Source organism: Solenopsis invicta, unplaced genomic scaffold (assembly GCF_016802725.1).
Source record: "Solenopsis invicta isolate M01_SB unplaced genomic scaffold, UNIL_Sinv_3.0 scaffold_38, whole genome shotgun sequence".
Lineage (NCBI taxonomy): Eukaryota > Metazoa > Arthropoda > Insecta > Hymenoptera > Formicidae > Solenopsis > Solenopsis invicta.
Window position 1 is genome coordinate 579,596 of NW_024105284.1, and position 18,378 is coordinate 597,973.

At 34.4% G+C, this 18,378-nt stretch overlaps 1 protein-coding gene across 21 annotated transcripts in view; it reads right to left on the reverse strand.

Moving 5' to 3' along the window:
* Nucleotides 1–1,843: 1,843 nt before the first annotated feature.
* LOC120356744 (liprin-alpha-1-like) overlaps nucleotides 1,844–18,378 on the reverse strand; it is a 226,234-nt gene continuing 209,699 nt past the window's right edge. For 20 of the 21 annotated variants that reach the window (XM_039459394.1, XM_039459396.1, XM_039459397.1 and 17 more), the window contains 2 exons: nucleotides 3,665–3,781; nucleotides 2,099–3,039 (listed from right to left, as the gene is read on the reverse strand). In XM_039459394.1, the coding sequence (XP_039315328.1) occupies nucleotides 2,956–3,039; nucleotides 3,665–3,781 (201 nt within the window). In that variant the 3' untranslated portion in view covers nucleotides 2,099–2,955. Of the gene's footprint in view, nucleotides 3,040–3,664; nucleotides 3,782–18,378 lie in introns of all 21 variants that reach the window. The other variant, XM_039459413.1, reaches the window with a different exon arrangement.

An 18,378-nucleotide genomic window follows, 5' to 3' on the forward strand; every position in this document is an offset into this window, starting at 1 on the left:
TTTTCTGTGCGTGTATATAATATAAACAATATCCTAATATAATTGAAAAGTGTATCAAACAAATGGACCTTGACCGTGTCCAAAATAAACATAAAATTAAAATATTTTTAAATTTACTGCTACGTCAAATTAATTTATATTTTAGAGATACGAGATACAACATTTAAACTACAAATTTGTAAATTAAAAAAAAATTGAATTACAAATATAAGCTGCAGAACAATTCCTGCAAAGCTCTTTCGCGTTGGGATCGGATGTAACATTTCCGAAATGAGAGAGGAGATGGTCTGAAATAAAAAAAAAAAAAAATATTTTCTTGTAAACAGATGTTATATTATCGTGTTGCGTAGAAATTTTTATTTTTTGAAAATTATAAAAAAAGGATTAATTTGGAAAAAGAATTTTTACCTTAAAATATGAACTTAAAAAGTTTATTATAAACAAATGAATCAACAAGGAATCATACGCAACATGATAGATAATCTTCTTAAAAATATTCCTGCCAAAAATGAAGTCTATGGGACTACTAATTTTTGAGAAAAGTTTACACCCATCTTAAAAAACATAGTTTCAAAAAAAACGCAAAAAATTCAAAACAATTTTTTTATATTATAAAATGTCTTACCTCTAATCTGCTACGCTAGCACCATAAAGCCTTCAGCTTCTAAAAACTTATTATCAGCTTCTTTTAGTAAAATCCTATGTTTTTCGAGCATCTTTTGTGACTGCGTGTAACTTTTGCAATGATGGTGTACGCTTCATCAATTTCTTGGCACGTTTCATTATTTCGATATTCTATTTTCAGTCCCATAATTTGCATTATCAGAAGAATGTTTTGGAACCATCATTAAGATAAATTGCAGCAATATATAATGCTATTTCATTAATTTTTATACCGTTATTTTCAACTTTTAAAGCCATTTTCTATATTATTGAGTTAATGTTTTCATTGTTTTTCTGTGTAAAGCTTTCTAGTCTGTAAAAACCGTTCAATAATTTAAAAATAAAAGACATGGTCCTTGAGATACAAGAACACAAAAAATATATTAAGGTAGATGTATCTCCTTGGTAAGTAGCCAACTGGTTTCTCTATAAATTCGCAATTAGCCAATTTTTGGAATTTTTATCTCGGACTTAGAAGTATTAATATTCTTAAAAGTTCAAACTTTCAAAAAATGTAATTAAAATCCATTTCTTTTAGCATGGTTTCAGGATGGTTAAATCTCATAAATTGAAAGAATGGCCATACTGGTTAAAAGCAGATCTTATTACTTCAGTAATACAGATACTTATGAGCATCAAAGTTATTAAATTGATTAACAATTTAATTTATGATATTATATTTTTTGTTCTACTTGACAGTTGCGTTTTAAAATTAAACATGTGGCGCGCGGAGGAACGTGAAATGTTCATTCATCTAGAAAATTATTATTGAGCATTAAAATTAGCTTTCTACCGGTATGGTTATACTCTCAATTTAAATTTGCTTGATACACTTCCCTGTCATATTAGGATTTCATCCACATTGTACTTTTTAACTAAACTTCTTGCATGATTAATCTTTTTTTCATATTAAACAGAATAAAAAGCTAAATTATACAAGAAATTCAATTCTAGAGTATGGAGAAAAAACAAAATCTTAATACGGAAGTTGGAAGATAAGGAGAAGGAGAAATGACCGGAATTATTCATTGATTCGATATCGAATTAATATTGACTTAAAGTAAATTTATTAATTTCGATATTGATTCGACGAGTCATTTCTTGCTGGAGGAAGAATTAAAAATTAATGGATTTCTGAAGAGACTACAAAGTTTCACAGATCGTATCAAATTCATAGTGGTTTTGATGTTCGAAATTTAGTTGCTTTCGATGTTAAAAATTGTTATAAATCGAATCTGTTTGAATCTCGAATCGATATTTGATTTCAATCCCCTTTTGATGGTCAAATTTCGTTTTTATATCATTTCAATTTCTTATTTCTCACTAGATTAAAAACAGATATATTCTAATGATTGAGTTACAGGAAATATCCTGTACATCAATAAGTTCATCTTGCAATAAACTTGTATTATTTATATTTGAATAGACTTTAAAATAAATTCGATAGCAAAATTTATTCAATCATTTGCATCTATTTGTTTAACAAAGATAAAAGAAAGTTTCACAGAGAAAAATTCACTCAACATTTTTAACTTGTTCTTTCATGTAAATTTACTTTTTCGATCGTGTTATCAATTACAGGACACCTTATATATGAACAATTTCCTCAAAAGCATCGATATCGTAGACTCCTGTTTTATTTTTCTTTGTGCGATACAAAGTATTAACTTACCCTGCCTTAAATATTTATTAAACATTATAAGTACATGTTGTCGTATCAAGTCGTACGACAAATACACTCTACTAGATAACACCGTAATACTGAGACTTATCGACTTTATAAATAAATGAAGCTAACTCAGAGAGAATTATTGTCGTTAATCATCTGCAATTGATATCTCGTGCTTTTAAGGACAGTGCTATTTATACATCGTCGTGTCTTTCTAGTAATATAATCCAACGACTGCCTGCTACATTTCGATATCTATATAAAAAAATCGCTCGAGAAATAACTATCTTCTTTCCTCCTCATCGTCAAAAAGTATATAATGCGTATGTGGCGCGTTAATTTATACGCGCACACGGCATAAAAATCAATTGAAGATGGACCTTAAGTATCGAATACAATCGTGAAACCTTATTTTAACAGCTTATGTCAAAACACACTTCGGTAAATCTTGTATTATTACCAAATGTCACATTTGTCATAACAATATGAAGATACTCCTAGCGTGATACTTAAAGCTCTTACAACTTTTATAACACACTTTGCGCGTAGATAGTAGCAATAGCTGGGGTTTTCGACTAGACATGATGTGGTTGAATATGCGGCAGCCGACTTGACGAGATGGATCAGGATTTCATGCTATCGTCCAGACGCCTTTCTGTTGCCATTGATAACAGATTGGAAAATTCCATTTGTAGTAATTGTCTTGCCTACGAAAATAAACAACATTTATGTTTCTAAAATTTTTGTTACAATATAATTAGACGCAAGTATAGTCTGGTAAAAAAATTTTAATGAAATTTTGATAAAATTTCAATAAATTTAATGAATGATTAAATTTAATGAAATTTCAATAAACATGCAACAAAATTTTAATTATAATTTCACCGAAAAGATTATTTTTGCACGCAATAAAAAATAGATGATACTTTAAAATAAAAATTTAATAAAAGAAAGATAATAAAATTTCAATAAAAAATTATTATTATTACTATTTATTTATTGAAAACAGGCATTTTTATTAAAATTGTAATAAATTTTTAATGAAATTGCAACAAAAAATCGCAATCGTTTTTCACAAGTTAATATAATATTTCATTGTTAATATAATATTTCAAAGTAATAAATTTTTGATAAAAATTTGATGAAATTATTGCTTTAAGTATTCCAAAATAGAATAAAATAGAAGAAAATATTATAGAAATTTCATTATCAAATATTAAAATTTCATTAAAATTATCACAGAAAATATCATAGAAATTTCATTAGCAAATATTAAAATTTCATTAAAATTTTTCCGCTAAAATAAAACTTTAATACGATTGTTGCACTTGCCTGCGTATTTTGTGTGGGAATTTGTAAAGTTAATGCAAAACTATTCGCATCAAAACTTTCATCTAGAGCTATGAGCGCACCATGCACACCCGATTCTAAGAGATTATTTCCATATTCCTGCGAGTTAAAATTGAAATGTTAATTTCTATCGTAACTAGTCATAGAAGAGCAATGATCAGTACAATTTGCAACTTTTAAGACCTGATTCCCGAATCGGCTATTACACCACTATTTGCTAGTCACGTGACATCAACAACTTGTTGACCGTATTATTAAAGCTTACGACATTTTTTTTCAGGAGTAAATGGTTCTGTCATAAATCATACTTATTGCAATAGTATTTAGTTATCGTCTCATCTCATATACATAGATCACGTTGTTACCGACAAATATTAACGTGTGTAAACGCCTCTCTATATTGTGTGTAATTCTGTCTTTGCGCCTTTCGCGTGTCTTGAGATTTTTATTTTTATTTTGTCAAGCCTAATCGTTTAAAGTATATATTTCCCATTGTGTCAGTGCACTATACAATAAAAGGTTTTATTTCTTTCTGTATGATAGAGAAAGATTTTATTTGAGACCTACACAATAGGTTAAACAGTCCGATTGCGGTTTATGCAATAAGTTATGGACCCAGCACGTTTTCACTGCGCCCACCTTTTCGATTAAAACTTGATATTGAGAATTAAACCCGTATACAGTTGTATACTTATGCTTTAAATTCAATAAGTTTTTAACAAATGGTCAGAAATTAATTTAAAAAAAAATTTAAACTACAAATATGCCGTTATAATCCCAAATGGTCAAATACTTTTCAAGCTTTTTTTCTTTTAAATTATTTGGTATTATTTTAAAATGTATCAATTTTTTTACGATTTTTCACGATTTTTTAAAAGTTTTTTTGTTTACGGTTTGATTAAAACATTTTTATAAATTGCGAAAAAATATTTTCTGTATTGTAAGAACATTTCTGCGTAAAATCCCGTAAAGCTGACCTCGCTATCATTTTCCCTTTAACCAGAAAAAATTCATAAAGGAATAAAGTTCGAAAAAATGTTTTTGCGATTATTTAAAAAATGGAGGGTGATGGAAAAAAAACGGACAACGTAGTTGTCATCTTCAGCGCATCGAAATCCTATAGAAACATTCTTCAAAGTTCAAAGAACAAGACCTCTCCTCAATTTTGTAGACCTGTGTTATTAGATACCTTGTATAGAGGGTGTCCTATTTTAAAAGATTCATTAAGGCTCCTGAGTACTCGCCGCGGCCATATTGAAGTCGTGACGTCAGAAGCGAGAAATTGCGTGAAATGACACGTAATTTTGTCCGACATGCCATTTGTAAATAAAGCCAATTTGGATAAAACAAACTAAGCAGATGACTTTAAAACACTTCTAAATATCGGTCACGACTATCCCTTTTCCGCCTAACAATCAGTAAATAGTTGTAAAAAGCATGTAAAGTGAAGCAATTGAAACAGGAAAACACATGGGCACATAATTTTGTCCGACGTGCCATTTCTAAATAATGCCAATTTGGATAAAACAGACTAATCAGATGGCTTTAAAACACTTCTAAATATCGGTCACGACTATCCTTTTTTCGCCTAGCAGTCAGTAAATAGTCGTAAAAAGCACGTAAAGTGACGTCTATTCAGACAGGAAAACACACGGATAGCTATTAAAAGGAGTGAAAAATGTACTTTTATGTATAAAATTCAAAGAAACTTTACTCGCGGTCCATTTTTACGAATTTGGTAAATACGAGAAAAGTCATGTTTTTATAATGAAACACATAATAACAAAATGACATGCACGATAACATTTCATCGTCAATCTGTCACGTTTCACGTGTATTAGTTCTAATTTTGTCCGCGACGAAATGTCGCTACCGTCAACACGGAGTTCTCGGCTGAGGAGTCAGGAGCCTTAAAATGTCTTTTTAGAAAAACATTCTAGAGAAAAACATTTTAAACGGAAGTTACAGGGTTCGAAGGGAGACATAAAAGGGTACCTTAGTTTGATCTTGGGTGGCCAATAAGATCAGATCAAGGTCACATCAATTTTTTTAAAATAAAATACTCTATTTTTAATACCAAAATCTAATAGCTGGTATCAAAAGCTTTTCAAATCATAATTGCAGTATACTGTAACTTTCAAGCTTCATAACTCAAAAAGTGTTTAATGAAAAATAACTTTATGTGTTTGGAAAATCTTTAAAGATCGACTACAAGAAAATAATTAGGATGTTAGGAAAGTATCAGTACATCTTAATATTTCGGAAACTAAGCATTTCCAAAAAAAGTATTTCATACAAAAGTTATAGGATTTGAAGTAATGCGTAAGCAAAAATATCTGTATGACACTGACTGATTAAGATCACATAAAAATTATCTTCAAATTTTCAAGTATAAATATCTTATTTTTTATTGCATTGTCTTATAGTCGATCTCGAAAACTTTTCAAAACACTGAAATGAAGTTATTTGTATAAATTTTAGTTATAATACGAGTTATAAGGCTTACTAGACGAGAAGAAGGTATTATGGCTACTATTGACAATATGGCTACCCCTATTATCTCCGTTATTAAGTGACGTATTCTAACAATTGTTTGTGGAATTATTCGTTTAGTAGCCCGCAGTTTTTTAGTGATGCTAATATGCCAATACATAATAACTGACAATTGTTATAAGGCATTTTTATTTTTAAACACTTCTAAACTTTTTCAAGGTACACTTTTAATCTTTAATTACACATACTTTTTCATTATTCTTAAGCTTGAGTATTATCACACAAATGTACATACACTTGAGTGTTTTTTTGTTATTTAACTTTTTATTCGGCTATACATATTTCGAGTTATGCAAAGTTAAAACGATAACATGAAATTTTTTTAATACGATTTTTTAAGCAAAATTTTTATATCGAAATATTTCTTTGATAAATCGATTGTCATTCTAGAGGGCGATGTTTAAAAACATTAGAGACATCATTTTATGCTTTCTGGTTAATGTTAAACAGGGATAAAATAATATTTCTAATGAAGTTTCTAATGGTATTTCTAGTTTCTGAACGCAGGAAAATTCTAAACAAAAAAAAATTAAAAATACATAATTTTGTAACAAGGTACTGTGTTTCTTTTAAACTAAACTAATTTTTAAAAATTTTTATAGATAGCCATATTACAACCACTTGTTTTCTTCCATCGATTATGCAATGCATTAGATTTTCATAAATTATTTTCTAAATAATAAATATTTTAATACTTTGAATCTAGAACTTGTCAAACAATACTTTGACAAATGTAATCATTCCAGTTTCAATAGGAAACAATTATTAACAAAATTATACTCTATACTGTAACTTTCAAGCTTCAATTCGGAAAGTGCTTAACGAAAAATAACTTTATTATAATGTTTTGAAAAGTTCTTGACATCGGCTATTCTGAAATCAAAAATAGTGTTTTAAAAAAAATTAATGTAACCTTGACCTAATTTTGGCGGCGTCACCCAAAGTCAAACCAAGGTATCTTCCCTCTAAACTCTACTATTTCTGTTAAACGGTTTTTTTTAACACGCTTTTCTAAAAAGATATTTCAACAGGTCTTTTATAATGGAACTGTATATATTACATATACTGTAAAAATAGATTAACATTAAAATTCAATACGACGCAAAAACTTAAAATAGCATTATTTTAAGTGTTATATGATTTATTATGGAAGATGTACATTAACTCTGCAGTAGCACACAAGATTGTTCATGTTCATGCCTTATTTAACGATTCTTATTTTTTGAATACTTATGCGTATGGATTTACGCATTTCCTTTCTAAAAGATTTTTGTGTTGGAAGAAATAATTTAATAGAGACAACCTCACAGAACATTGGGGAATTTTAACAGAATTTTTCGAGCACTTTAAGAACTTCAAAATTATCGAACAAATATCCTATGTATGCTATTCTCCGGTAATGAAAACATGTATGTCGGTTACAGAGTTAATGATAATAAAAATGTAATGTTAACTTTTACTAGCCATCGTGGGATTACTCGCGTCCAAGCAAAATTTCCCGCGTCGCGTACATCGGTACAGTACGCGCCTATACCCCGCATAAAAAAACTTTTTGGTGAACGAATACGGCCCCGCAGTAGCGATTTTTAACGGCTGTTATTTCACTAGTTAGGTCGGCGTGAAAAATTTATAGTGCACGACTGACCCTATTGTTAGTTAGTAAATGTGCTAAAGTTGGAAGTAAATAATTTTTATACTTATAATATTTTATTTTATCAATATATTAGATGTACAACTTTGCTTCCGCCGTTTTCCAAGATGGCTTTAGCGGTATGTGGTGGTGGAAATAAACAGATGTAAACGTCAACAATAAACTTAGGCTCAAGATAACCCCATCAAAACATTAGTCTGTAAGTTATCGGCTGTTAGTTCACGCTTCTACCGCTAGGGGCACTAGTGCAGCGCCATATTGTTTACGACACAGCGATACTGTTCAGGTATTGGCTCAGCGCTTAGAACATATAATACTGGAAGGAGCATAGTCTCTTGAAAGTGTCGTCGAATAGATTGACAGAGATAGATAGATAATGATACTAGTTTGTAATGCGCATGATCAGAGAAGCGCGGGCAAATGAATTATAGCACAAAACGGTATATGTATACAGGGTCAATAAAAAACTAATTTATGATAAAAAAAATATTGAAGTGACAAGTGACAAATTATAATTTATATTAACTGAATAAAAACGCATTCAAATGTAAATAATAATTTGTATATTTATTTATTGGTTATCGAACAGTACAAGTTTCGTATATTTGTGCCTGATATAATTATCTTTTTCGCAAAGTTGCTTATTCGTATGATGGATTCAAATCTTTAAATATTGTTTAATAATTAATCTAATCATTTCTGTTCTGTGATTAAAAAACAGATCTTGTAAATAATTAAACTTACATGTGATATGTAGACGCCTGATCTCGTTTCTTGCAAATGTAGCAATACATTATTGTCACAATTTCGTAGAATAGTGTTCAATTCTTCCAAAGGGGTTTTTTGATTACGCGTCCTGAACTCAATACAACTCAATACTTACAAAGCTCAATTGAAGGTTAGCTTAGATGCCTTGGATGGCGACCGTGCACGCATCTGTATGGAGCATGCGCATTACAAGTTAGGATCATCATCTTTCCATCCTTGTTAATCTACTCTCGGACAATCAAATGCACGGGACTGATAGGGCTATGCTCCTTCCAGTACTATATGTTCTAAGGCTCAGCGTTAGCCTGAGGTCCGGATTGATTGCGCCGTGCGATCACCGCGCGCCTCGCGCTTTCGAAAAGGGAACTTGAGCCGGCGGGTGCGTGCGTTCCAGCCGTGGTGTGCGACTTCGTCCCCGTCCGCGTGTTCAGTCGGGCCTGTCCGACATCTTGTGTGATATAATGTATCGTGCTTACTTTTATTAAACATTGTGTTATATGTATAACGTGTCTCTTGGCTTTGCTCAACATCTCGTGGTGATGCCCGTTGTTTCCCCCTCCCTCTCCTTTTGATCCAGGCATAGCCTTTGCAGTGTCTTCCAGACTTTCCCCTTCCAAGTGCCTCATTCAAATCCTCCTGAGATTCTTACAACTATCTCAGAAGTGGGATACACCACAAGGTTCTATCTCTTGCTCGCTGAGACTCGCGTTTTATACATTTTTCGTGTTCGGTTCGCATATATTTCTTGTGCCGGGTGCATCGACAAGGAATTCGTGCAGACGCCATAGTTCTCGCATAATACGCTATCGAAAAATAGTCCCGCCCCGTGAGTTCTAGCGCGTCACTCGCGTTGGTTTTATCACGGTTTTTATCTCGCGACCGGGCTCTCCGGCGAATGATCCATTCGCCTGCCATACAAGTTTCTAATTCTATGCGAAATTAATCGCTTTGATACGGCGGCGCATTCCAGCGTTAACGTATTCGCATCGCTACGCCGCATTTCGATGTGAAGTAGTTCCGCCCGCGAGTCGCATACTCGTTGTAACATGCGTGCACGTTTGTTCCTGTTCACTGGTCATCGTCTAAGACAGAAGAAGATGGATGTAGAATTCCTAAGCTCTTTCTCTCTTCAGCAGCTCAAAGAGAAATTAAAGGAGCATAGTCTACCGGACGAATTTTCCAAGCCTGCTTGCATCGAGGCGCTGCTCACTCATCAACGAGATCGTGAAGCAGCAGATTTGCTAACGACGTTTGCTGAAGGCGGTTCTGATATAAGCCCTCAAGGTCAGTCGTTTCAATAATTACAAAAGGAAAACGACAAAATGCGGAAGCAGCTTCAGGCACTCTCCTTACAGATTCAACAGATGAATCGACGCCAGGATACCTTAGCACATCCTTCAATCTCATCTTCGGATTTTAATCGAAAGCTGGAGATTAAGCCTCAGCCTTTACCTTCGTTGGCCTTGATACCGCCCGCTCAAGCCATTGGTCTTCTAGCATCTCACATTCCAATCTTCACTTGTTCAGAAGGAGATAGAGTTGATCTATGGATCCAGAAAATAGAGCGTACACCTCGTGTTCACCAGGTTAATGATAGCATAAAGCTATATGCTGCCACACGAAACCTTCAGAGGCTTGCTAAGGAATGATTCGACAACAAAGATGAATTTGTCGCAGATTCCTGGGATAACTTCAAAACTGCCATTCTCGAAAGGTTTGAAGATGTTTCTTTCACCGATACCATAGATCGAGCCAAACAATGTCTATGGAATTATCCAAAAGAAAACTTCGCTGATTATGTGATGAAAAAGCTCAAAATTCTAAGACCTTTGCATTTGGGTCAAAAGGACCTTGTCAATTTGTTAATTTGTGGAATTACTAATTTCACTATTAGAGGGAATGCTGCAGCTCTCAAAGCGCCCTCCGTTAATGAGCTTATACGACAAATGCGTCAATTGGTTAGTGCATACGGAACCAAACCTCAATACAAGACGTCCCCAAATTTTGCGAGGAAGGAGAAGCCCAAAGAGCGTCCAATCTCTCCGTCGAGTGCATCTTCAGGGAATCTTTCTTCGTCCAAACCTGTGGATTCTTCAAAAGGCGCTAATCTCTTCTGCGCTTACTGCAGAGCAAAAGGACATCTGAAGTCGGATTGTTTCAAGCTGAAGCGAAAAGAGCAATCTTCTCAGAGTTCGTCGGTTGCAGCATCTCCGGTCGCAGCAGGAGATCAAGGTTGCATCGTCGGTCGTGGGGTGTGTTCAAGATGACTCTCCAACAAAATTAGAGATAAGTAGCTCGATTGTAAAAATCAGTTCCATTAATGGAATCTCTTGTGAATTAATAGCGTTAGTCAATACGGGTAGTCTCATCTCGTTTATCCATTTGTCAGTACATAAAAAAATTTGTCTTAGCCATCGCGATTCTCATGATGTTTCTTCCGTTGATTACATGGCATCGAATGACATGGCTTTGCCGACCATAGGAGTTTGAGAACGCTAAAATAAGTTTAACTTTACTACCAAATAAAGAGTTTGATGTTAAATTCCAAATTTTGGAAAACAAATTGGTCTACACTCTTGATATTCGGTCGTGATATTTTTAAAGATAATAAGATTTTAATGACATGTTCTTTTTACGAAGAGAATCCTCTGAATAGCTTATCGCTTTTAAACGAAGTAACTTCAGTTCAAGCCGTTGAAGTTTTTCATGATTCTGATTCTCCAATTCATGATTTTAAAACCGATTTTGGTGAGAAAACAGACCGTCAGTTAAACAGTTTGTTAAAAGAAATTGACAACACTGATGTGGAAATCCAAGATGATAATTATTGTGTCAAAGTTGCTTTAAAAGACGATTCAATTTACGCTTATGCGCCAAGGCGATTTGCCGTGCTAAACGTTTACAAATTAGACAAATAGTTAAAGATTTACTTGAACAAAAAATTATCAAACAGAGTAGTTCGCATTACTGTGCAAGAGTCGTTCCGGTGAGAAAAAAGAACGGTCAATTGCGTTTGTGCGTTGATCTCAGACCTCTGAACGACGGGTCTTAAAACAGAAATGCCCTTTTCCGCTTATTGAAGACTGCATTATGAGAATTGGCGACAATATCGTTTTTATGGTTATCGATTTAAAAGACGGATTTCACTTCGTTAAAATCCATCCGGATTACACCAAATTTTTTTCTTTTGCGACCCCGGACGGTCAGTACAAATACATCCGTCTTCCGTTTGGCTTTTGCGAGTCCCCGGCCAATTTCCAGAAGCGCCTGGTTCAAATCTTACAGCCGTTGATAGCGCGGGACAAAATGATTATATATATCGACGATATTCTTATTCCGTCAAAGTCAATTGAAGAAAATCTAGCAGTGGTTAAGGAAGTCTTGTTATTACTCAAAAAGCATGAATTTACAGTCAATTTCAAAAAGTGTCAATTCTTACGAAATACAATCAAATATCTTGGATATATAATTTCTCCTGCTGGGATAACACTTAGCGATCGGCACGTAGAAGCCGTCAAATGCTTTCCCGTCCCAACTAAGGTTGTAGAGGTGCAGAGATTTTTGGGTCTCACCAATTACTTTCGCAAATTCATTTCCGGTTATGCAAATAGTCAAACCGTTACATAGTTTATTGCATAAATCAATTAGTTTTGCTTTTGATAATAAATGCATTCAAGCATTTGATAAGCTTAAATCTGCTTTAACGTCTTATCCCGTCTTACAAGTTTATAATTCAGCTTTAGAGACAGAGCTCCATACAGACGCGAGCGCTATAACTCTTGGAGCTATTCTCTTGCAAAAACAACTCTCGAGTTACTGGACCCCGGTAGCTTATTACAGCCAGGTTACAAACAGTGCTGAGTGTAAATACCACTCATTTGAATTAGAAATGCGTACAATTATAAAATCAATTGAGAGGTTTCACGCTTATTAGTACGGTCTTACTTTTACAGTGGTTATTGATTGTCATGCTTTACAATTTGCTGTGAACAAAGCACACCTTAACCCTCGTATCGCACGTTGGATTTTACGTTTACAGAATTACAGCTTTAAAGTTATACACAAAAGTGGTAAAAAAATGTGTCACGTAGTCGCGCTCAGCCGAATTGCTGCCTCAGTGGAAATTACTTCTTTAGAAAATCAATTACAATACCGTCAATTGGCTGACCCTCAGATCAAAGCTCTCGCAACAGAGTTGGAAAGCACGAATTTAGACAAATACGTTCTAATCGATGGTTTAGTTTATAAGAAATGTGCTGATAAATCAAAGTTCGTGGTTCCTGAATCTATGATAGTTCATTTGTTGCGTCTTTATCACGATGCAGCTGCACATTGCGGTGTCGAAAAAACCTTTCAGGGTATTAGCGCAACATACTGGTTTTCCCACATGCGTAGTAGAATAAGGAACTATATTGACAATTGCATCGTTTGCATATTAGCTAATACTTCTACTAACATATATGAAGGAGAACTGCAACTTGTTGAAGCTCCATCGGCTTCTTTTCAAATCTTACATACTGATCATTTTAGTCCCTTGACGGAATCTAATGAAGGCTACAAGTATGTCTTAGTCTTGGTAGACGCTTTTATCAGATTTACTTGGTTTTTCCCGGTAAAATCAACTTCCTCTAAAGAGGTTGTTAAGCATTTTATAACTTTATTTAATATTTTTGGTAATCCTCGGGAAATAGTGTCCGACAGAGGCACTGCGTTTACTTCAAGAGAGTTCGCAGAATTTCTTCATGCTCGCAACATCAAACATCCGCTGGTTGCCGTCGCCGCTCCTCGGCAAATGGCTCGGTTGAACGAGTCAATCGTTTTTTAAAATCGTCGCTAAAGAAAGCTGTTACGGATCAAATTTCGTGGTCCTCTCATTTAAATACTATTCAATACGTAGTAAATAATACCTTTCACTCTTCAGTTGGATCCTCTCCTTCGAATTTATTATTCGGTTACCAACAAAGAAATTTTGCCGATGGGAAAATAGTTGAATGTTTAAATTCTCTTGCTAAAACTGATTTAAAAATCGAAAACAAAAGAGATGTAAGTCGTAAAAAAGCTTTTGACATTACAGACAAAATAAAAAATTATAACAAAGTCTATTATGACAAGAAACATAAAACACCTTCTAAGTATAACAAAGGCGATCACGTCATGATACGAGATACTGTTACCAAACCCGGTAAAGATAGAAAATTAAAACCTGTTTATAAGGGTCCATGCACGGTAACTAAAGTTTTAAATAATAATCGTTACGTAATTCAAGACATTCCCGGTTTTAACATTGGTCAAAAACCGTACAATTCAATTTTATCTCCAAATCGAATGAAATTTCATGTCAAACCGATAGTGCCTTGAAAGAATCTCGACTCTAGTTTCCGTTCCTACGTTATAATACTCCGTGTTCGTACCATAGTTATGTAAGAGTTGTGATATTCCTGTTCTCAACAATCAGTATTCTAATTCCTAATATTTAGATTTAACTTTTGATATTAATATAGTTAATTGTAAGATTAATCGTAATATTATAATGTGATATTATTATAAGATATCCAAAATGCATTATCTTTTTTTTTTTTAGTTTTATATAGAAGTCTTTATCATATTATGTGATCCTTTCATACCAAAGTTTTTTTTCAATACTTGTAAATCACTTGGGACGCGTGAATCAGGATAGTCGAGCTAAGTTATCGGCTATCTCCGCTAACCTCGGCTGTTAGTTCACGCTTCCACCGCTAGAGGCGCTAGTGCAGCGCCATATTGTTTACGTCACAGCGATACTGTTCAGATATTGGCTCAGCGTCAGCCTGAGGCCCGGATTGGCTGCGCCGTGCGACCACCGCGCGCCTCGCGCTCTCGAAAAGGAAACTTGAGCCAGCGGGTGCGTGCGTTCCGGCCGTGGTGTGCGACTTCGTCCCCGTCCGCGTGTTCAGTCGGGCCTGTCCGACATCTTGCGTGATATAATGTATCGTGCCTACTTTTATTAAGCATTGTGTTATATGTATAACGTGTCTCTTGGCTTTGCTCAACACCTCGTGGTGATGCCCGTTGTTTTCCCCTACCTCTCCTTTTGATCCAGGCATAGCCTTTGAAGTGTCTTCCAGACTTTGCCCTTCCAGGCGCCTCATTCAAATCCTCCTGACATTCTTACAAGTCGATTTGTATCCGCATCGTAAAGTTATTCTCGATTAAAAATATCAGTTTATGAACCAAATTCTCATCATTTGCGGAAGGTTTTAATTTTCTGCTTCAATATGAAGAAATCTGCGGCTGAGGCTCATTCTCAAATATTTATGGCGAGACGGCTATTAGTGAAAGAACGTGTCGTGAGTGATTCAACGCTTTAAGAACGGTAATTTTGATATCAAAGACCGGCATGGCGGTGAAAGAAAGAAGGTTTTCAAAAATGCAGAATTGGAGACATTACTTCATGAAGACTCGTGTCAAACGCAAGAAGAATTGGCAGGATCATTGGGAGTGACTCAACGAGCCATTTCAAAACGCCTGAAAGTTATGGAAATGATTCATAAACAAAAAAATTGGGTGCCGTACGACTTGAAGCCGAGAGATGTTGAACGGCGTTTGTTTGCTTGTGAACAGCTGCTTGAAAGGTAAAGACAGAAGGGATTTCTGTATCGCATTGTGACTGGGGACGAAAACTGGGTTCATAACCCCAAGCGCAGAAAATTATGGGGACTTCCCGGCTATACTTCCACGTCAACGGCCAAACCAAATATTCACAGTTCAAAAGTCATGCTCTGTACTTGGTGGGACCAGCTCGGCGTAGTGTATGAGCTGCTAAAACCATTTGAAACAATCACAGGCGATCTGTATCAAAAGCAATTAATAAGTTTAAGCTGAGCATTGATAGACAAACGGCCGCAATACAACGAGAGACACGATAAAGTGATTTTGCAGCATGACAATGCTCGACTCCATGTCGCAAAGTCGGTCACAAACATACTTGGAAACGTTGAAATAGAAAGTCCTACTCCACCCGCCGTATTCTCCAGACATTGCTTTCTCTGACTGTCACTTGTTTCACAAATTGTATAAGACTTTTTTGTCCCTTTTCATTTCCTCTATGTTCTCAAAGCGATAGGTTCCCTGTTCACGGACACCTTGTATATACAGGGTAATTCAGAATAACATATTGGTCCGCTCACTGGCATATTTGTAATCAAATTCTGAGACGATTTTTCCTTTAGTAAAAATTTATCCGAAACTTAGTTTTTAAGTTATAAGAAGGAATAGTTAGCGTACGATGGGTCGAATACGAGTAGTAGACAGGAGCGGCGCGACTCACTGTTACACGCGGGTGTTTCCGTGAGGCGCCTGTTGCACTCAAATGACACAACGATATGATTTACATTAATATAATTTATTAGAAAAATGTTGCAAATGCATGTTTACATTATTCGTTAAAAATTATATGATCTATAAGTGACTTTATCAAGATAATTATCATTTATTCAAAATATTTAAGAATTGATTTTATCAAAATTTCTTCTACATTTGCAACATTTTTCTAATAAGTTGTATTAATATAAATCATATTAATCAATATTTTTATTTTAAATTGCCGCGTTTTGACTTACGGTTTTAACCAATCATTCGACACTGTTATAACAACATAACCAATAACATCCAATCGACTGCTTGCTATCGTCGAGTAAACACATCTTGTGTGATCGTAACGATCCTCTCCCCTCTTTTTCTGTCCCTCTCCTTTCCCTTCTTGTGCGTTTTAATTTGCTATTTTTAAATTGCAAATGATATTTAAGTAATCCCATTTGCATTTTATTATTCGCGTACACTCATTATAATACTGTTGCGTCGCATGTGTCGCACCTCCGAGATAGCAAAATGTGATAACTCACTCTAAAGTAAATCATTGTACAGATTAAATTGCTTGTTAATTGCTATTACGTTGCCTTTTATTTAATGCGACGAAAATATTTTAGTCAATTTAGTATCAATATACTCAGTTTTATTGTCGAACAAATGTAGAAAAATTATTAAAGTCAATCTGTGTAATAAGTATAGCGTAAGTTGTGTTTAGAACTTGCCATTAGTATATTTTAAAAATTGTTTATAACAATCTGTGAGCAATATGACAGCAACATGTGAGCAACAATTCCCATTTATAACTTGTAATAAGTATAATGCTGATAAGTTGTTGGAAACTTGCCGGTATTATATTTTAAAAATTATTGCTGGCAAGAACGTAATGATGAGAGACTCCCTCCTTCTGTTGTTTTGCTGACAACTAATAAAAATATTTGTGAGAAGTTGTCGACAACTTGCAATTATTTGGCTATCTGGGCTGTGACCGTAAACTTGAAGATTTCGCGGTCATCCCGGTATTTGACGGCCGGATGAAAGAGATCGACATTTGACAGGTTAAATATAGCATAATTGAAGTGACAGAAAGAGAGAGAAAGTTGAAATGAGAATGTGTTGTCCATGTACTGTTGTGTCATTTGAGCGCAGCAGGTGCCTCACGGAAACACCCGCGTATAACAATGAGTCGCCCATGTCTACCATTTGTATCTGACCCGTCATATGCTAACTATTCCTTCTTATAACTTAAAAACTAAGCTCCGGACAAATTTTTATTAAAGGAAAAGTCGTCTCAGAATTCGAATAATCGCCAGTAAGCAGACCAATATGTTATTCTGAATCACCCTGTATATATAGTTAGTTAAATAAAATTAGACAATAGTTGTCTTTATCTAACTAACGTATAACACCGTAGAGAATCACGAAAATGCAACATTACCGACGCAATTGGCTACAGTTCAAGGTCCATTTTTTCGCGAAACATAGAGGTGCTTCAAAATAAAGTCGCACCTGCTCTCAGGTTCCTCTCTGGTGTAATTTTTTGTGAGTAATCTTATTTAATAAAACCGGACAAAACATGTCCAACAGATCGGTTCGCTAATGTTACTCGCATACAATCTGCCTAAAGTTAGAATACTATAAAGTGCTATAGAGAAAGAGGTTTCTACGCAGTCTGCAATATATCATAAAACACATGAATTTTCAATTTTAAATACCTTCAGTTAAATTCATCAAAAATACCTCATATTCTCCTTGTTGCTTATTTTTTTTAAACGGAATAACAACGCAATAATTTTTTTCAATGTATGACTCTTTAGCTTTAAAACGTCGTATTTTAAAGTCTTTTTGTTGTAAAGACATAATTTTTTTTTAAAGGAAAAGTGGATTTCTGAACAATTTTTTAATTTTCGCTTAATGGTTTCTTCTTTTTACCACACACAAATAAAAGACCTATGTCAGTCACAGCGGTTCTTGGTGCCGAATAATAATTTCCAATAAATTAGTCACTGGAGTGATGAAAGTATGGCCCGGTAATAAGTGCATAAGTCAGTTTTGTTTAATACGCAGACCTTATTTTAGACGTTTTGGCACCATTTTGGGCCATCCTCAGCAATTGAAAAAAAAAAGTTTGATATCAATTAAAACTCCATAGCGAAGGAGTTGTTCAATGTGACTTTATAGTGTCCACACGTGGTTGGAACTGTCTTAACAATGTCGTCTAACAAAACAAGTTCGACACAGAGTATTTAATTTAAATTATGAGATCGTGTGAAAGATAACACAATTTTTAAAAACATTCCTACTAACTGACTTAATTACATCTGCAACTCCATTATAAGAAACGTCCGGTACTGTGGTTCATTATCGACTGACTTATTAT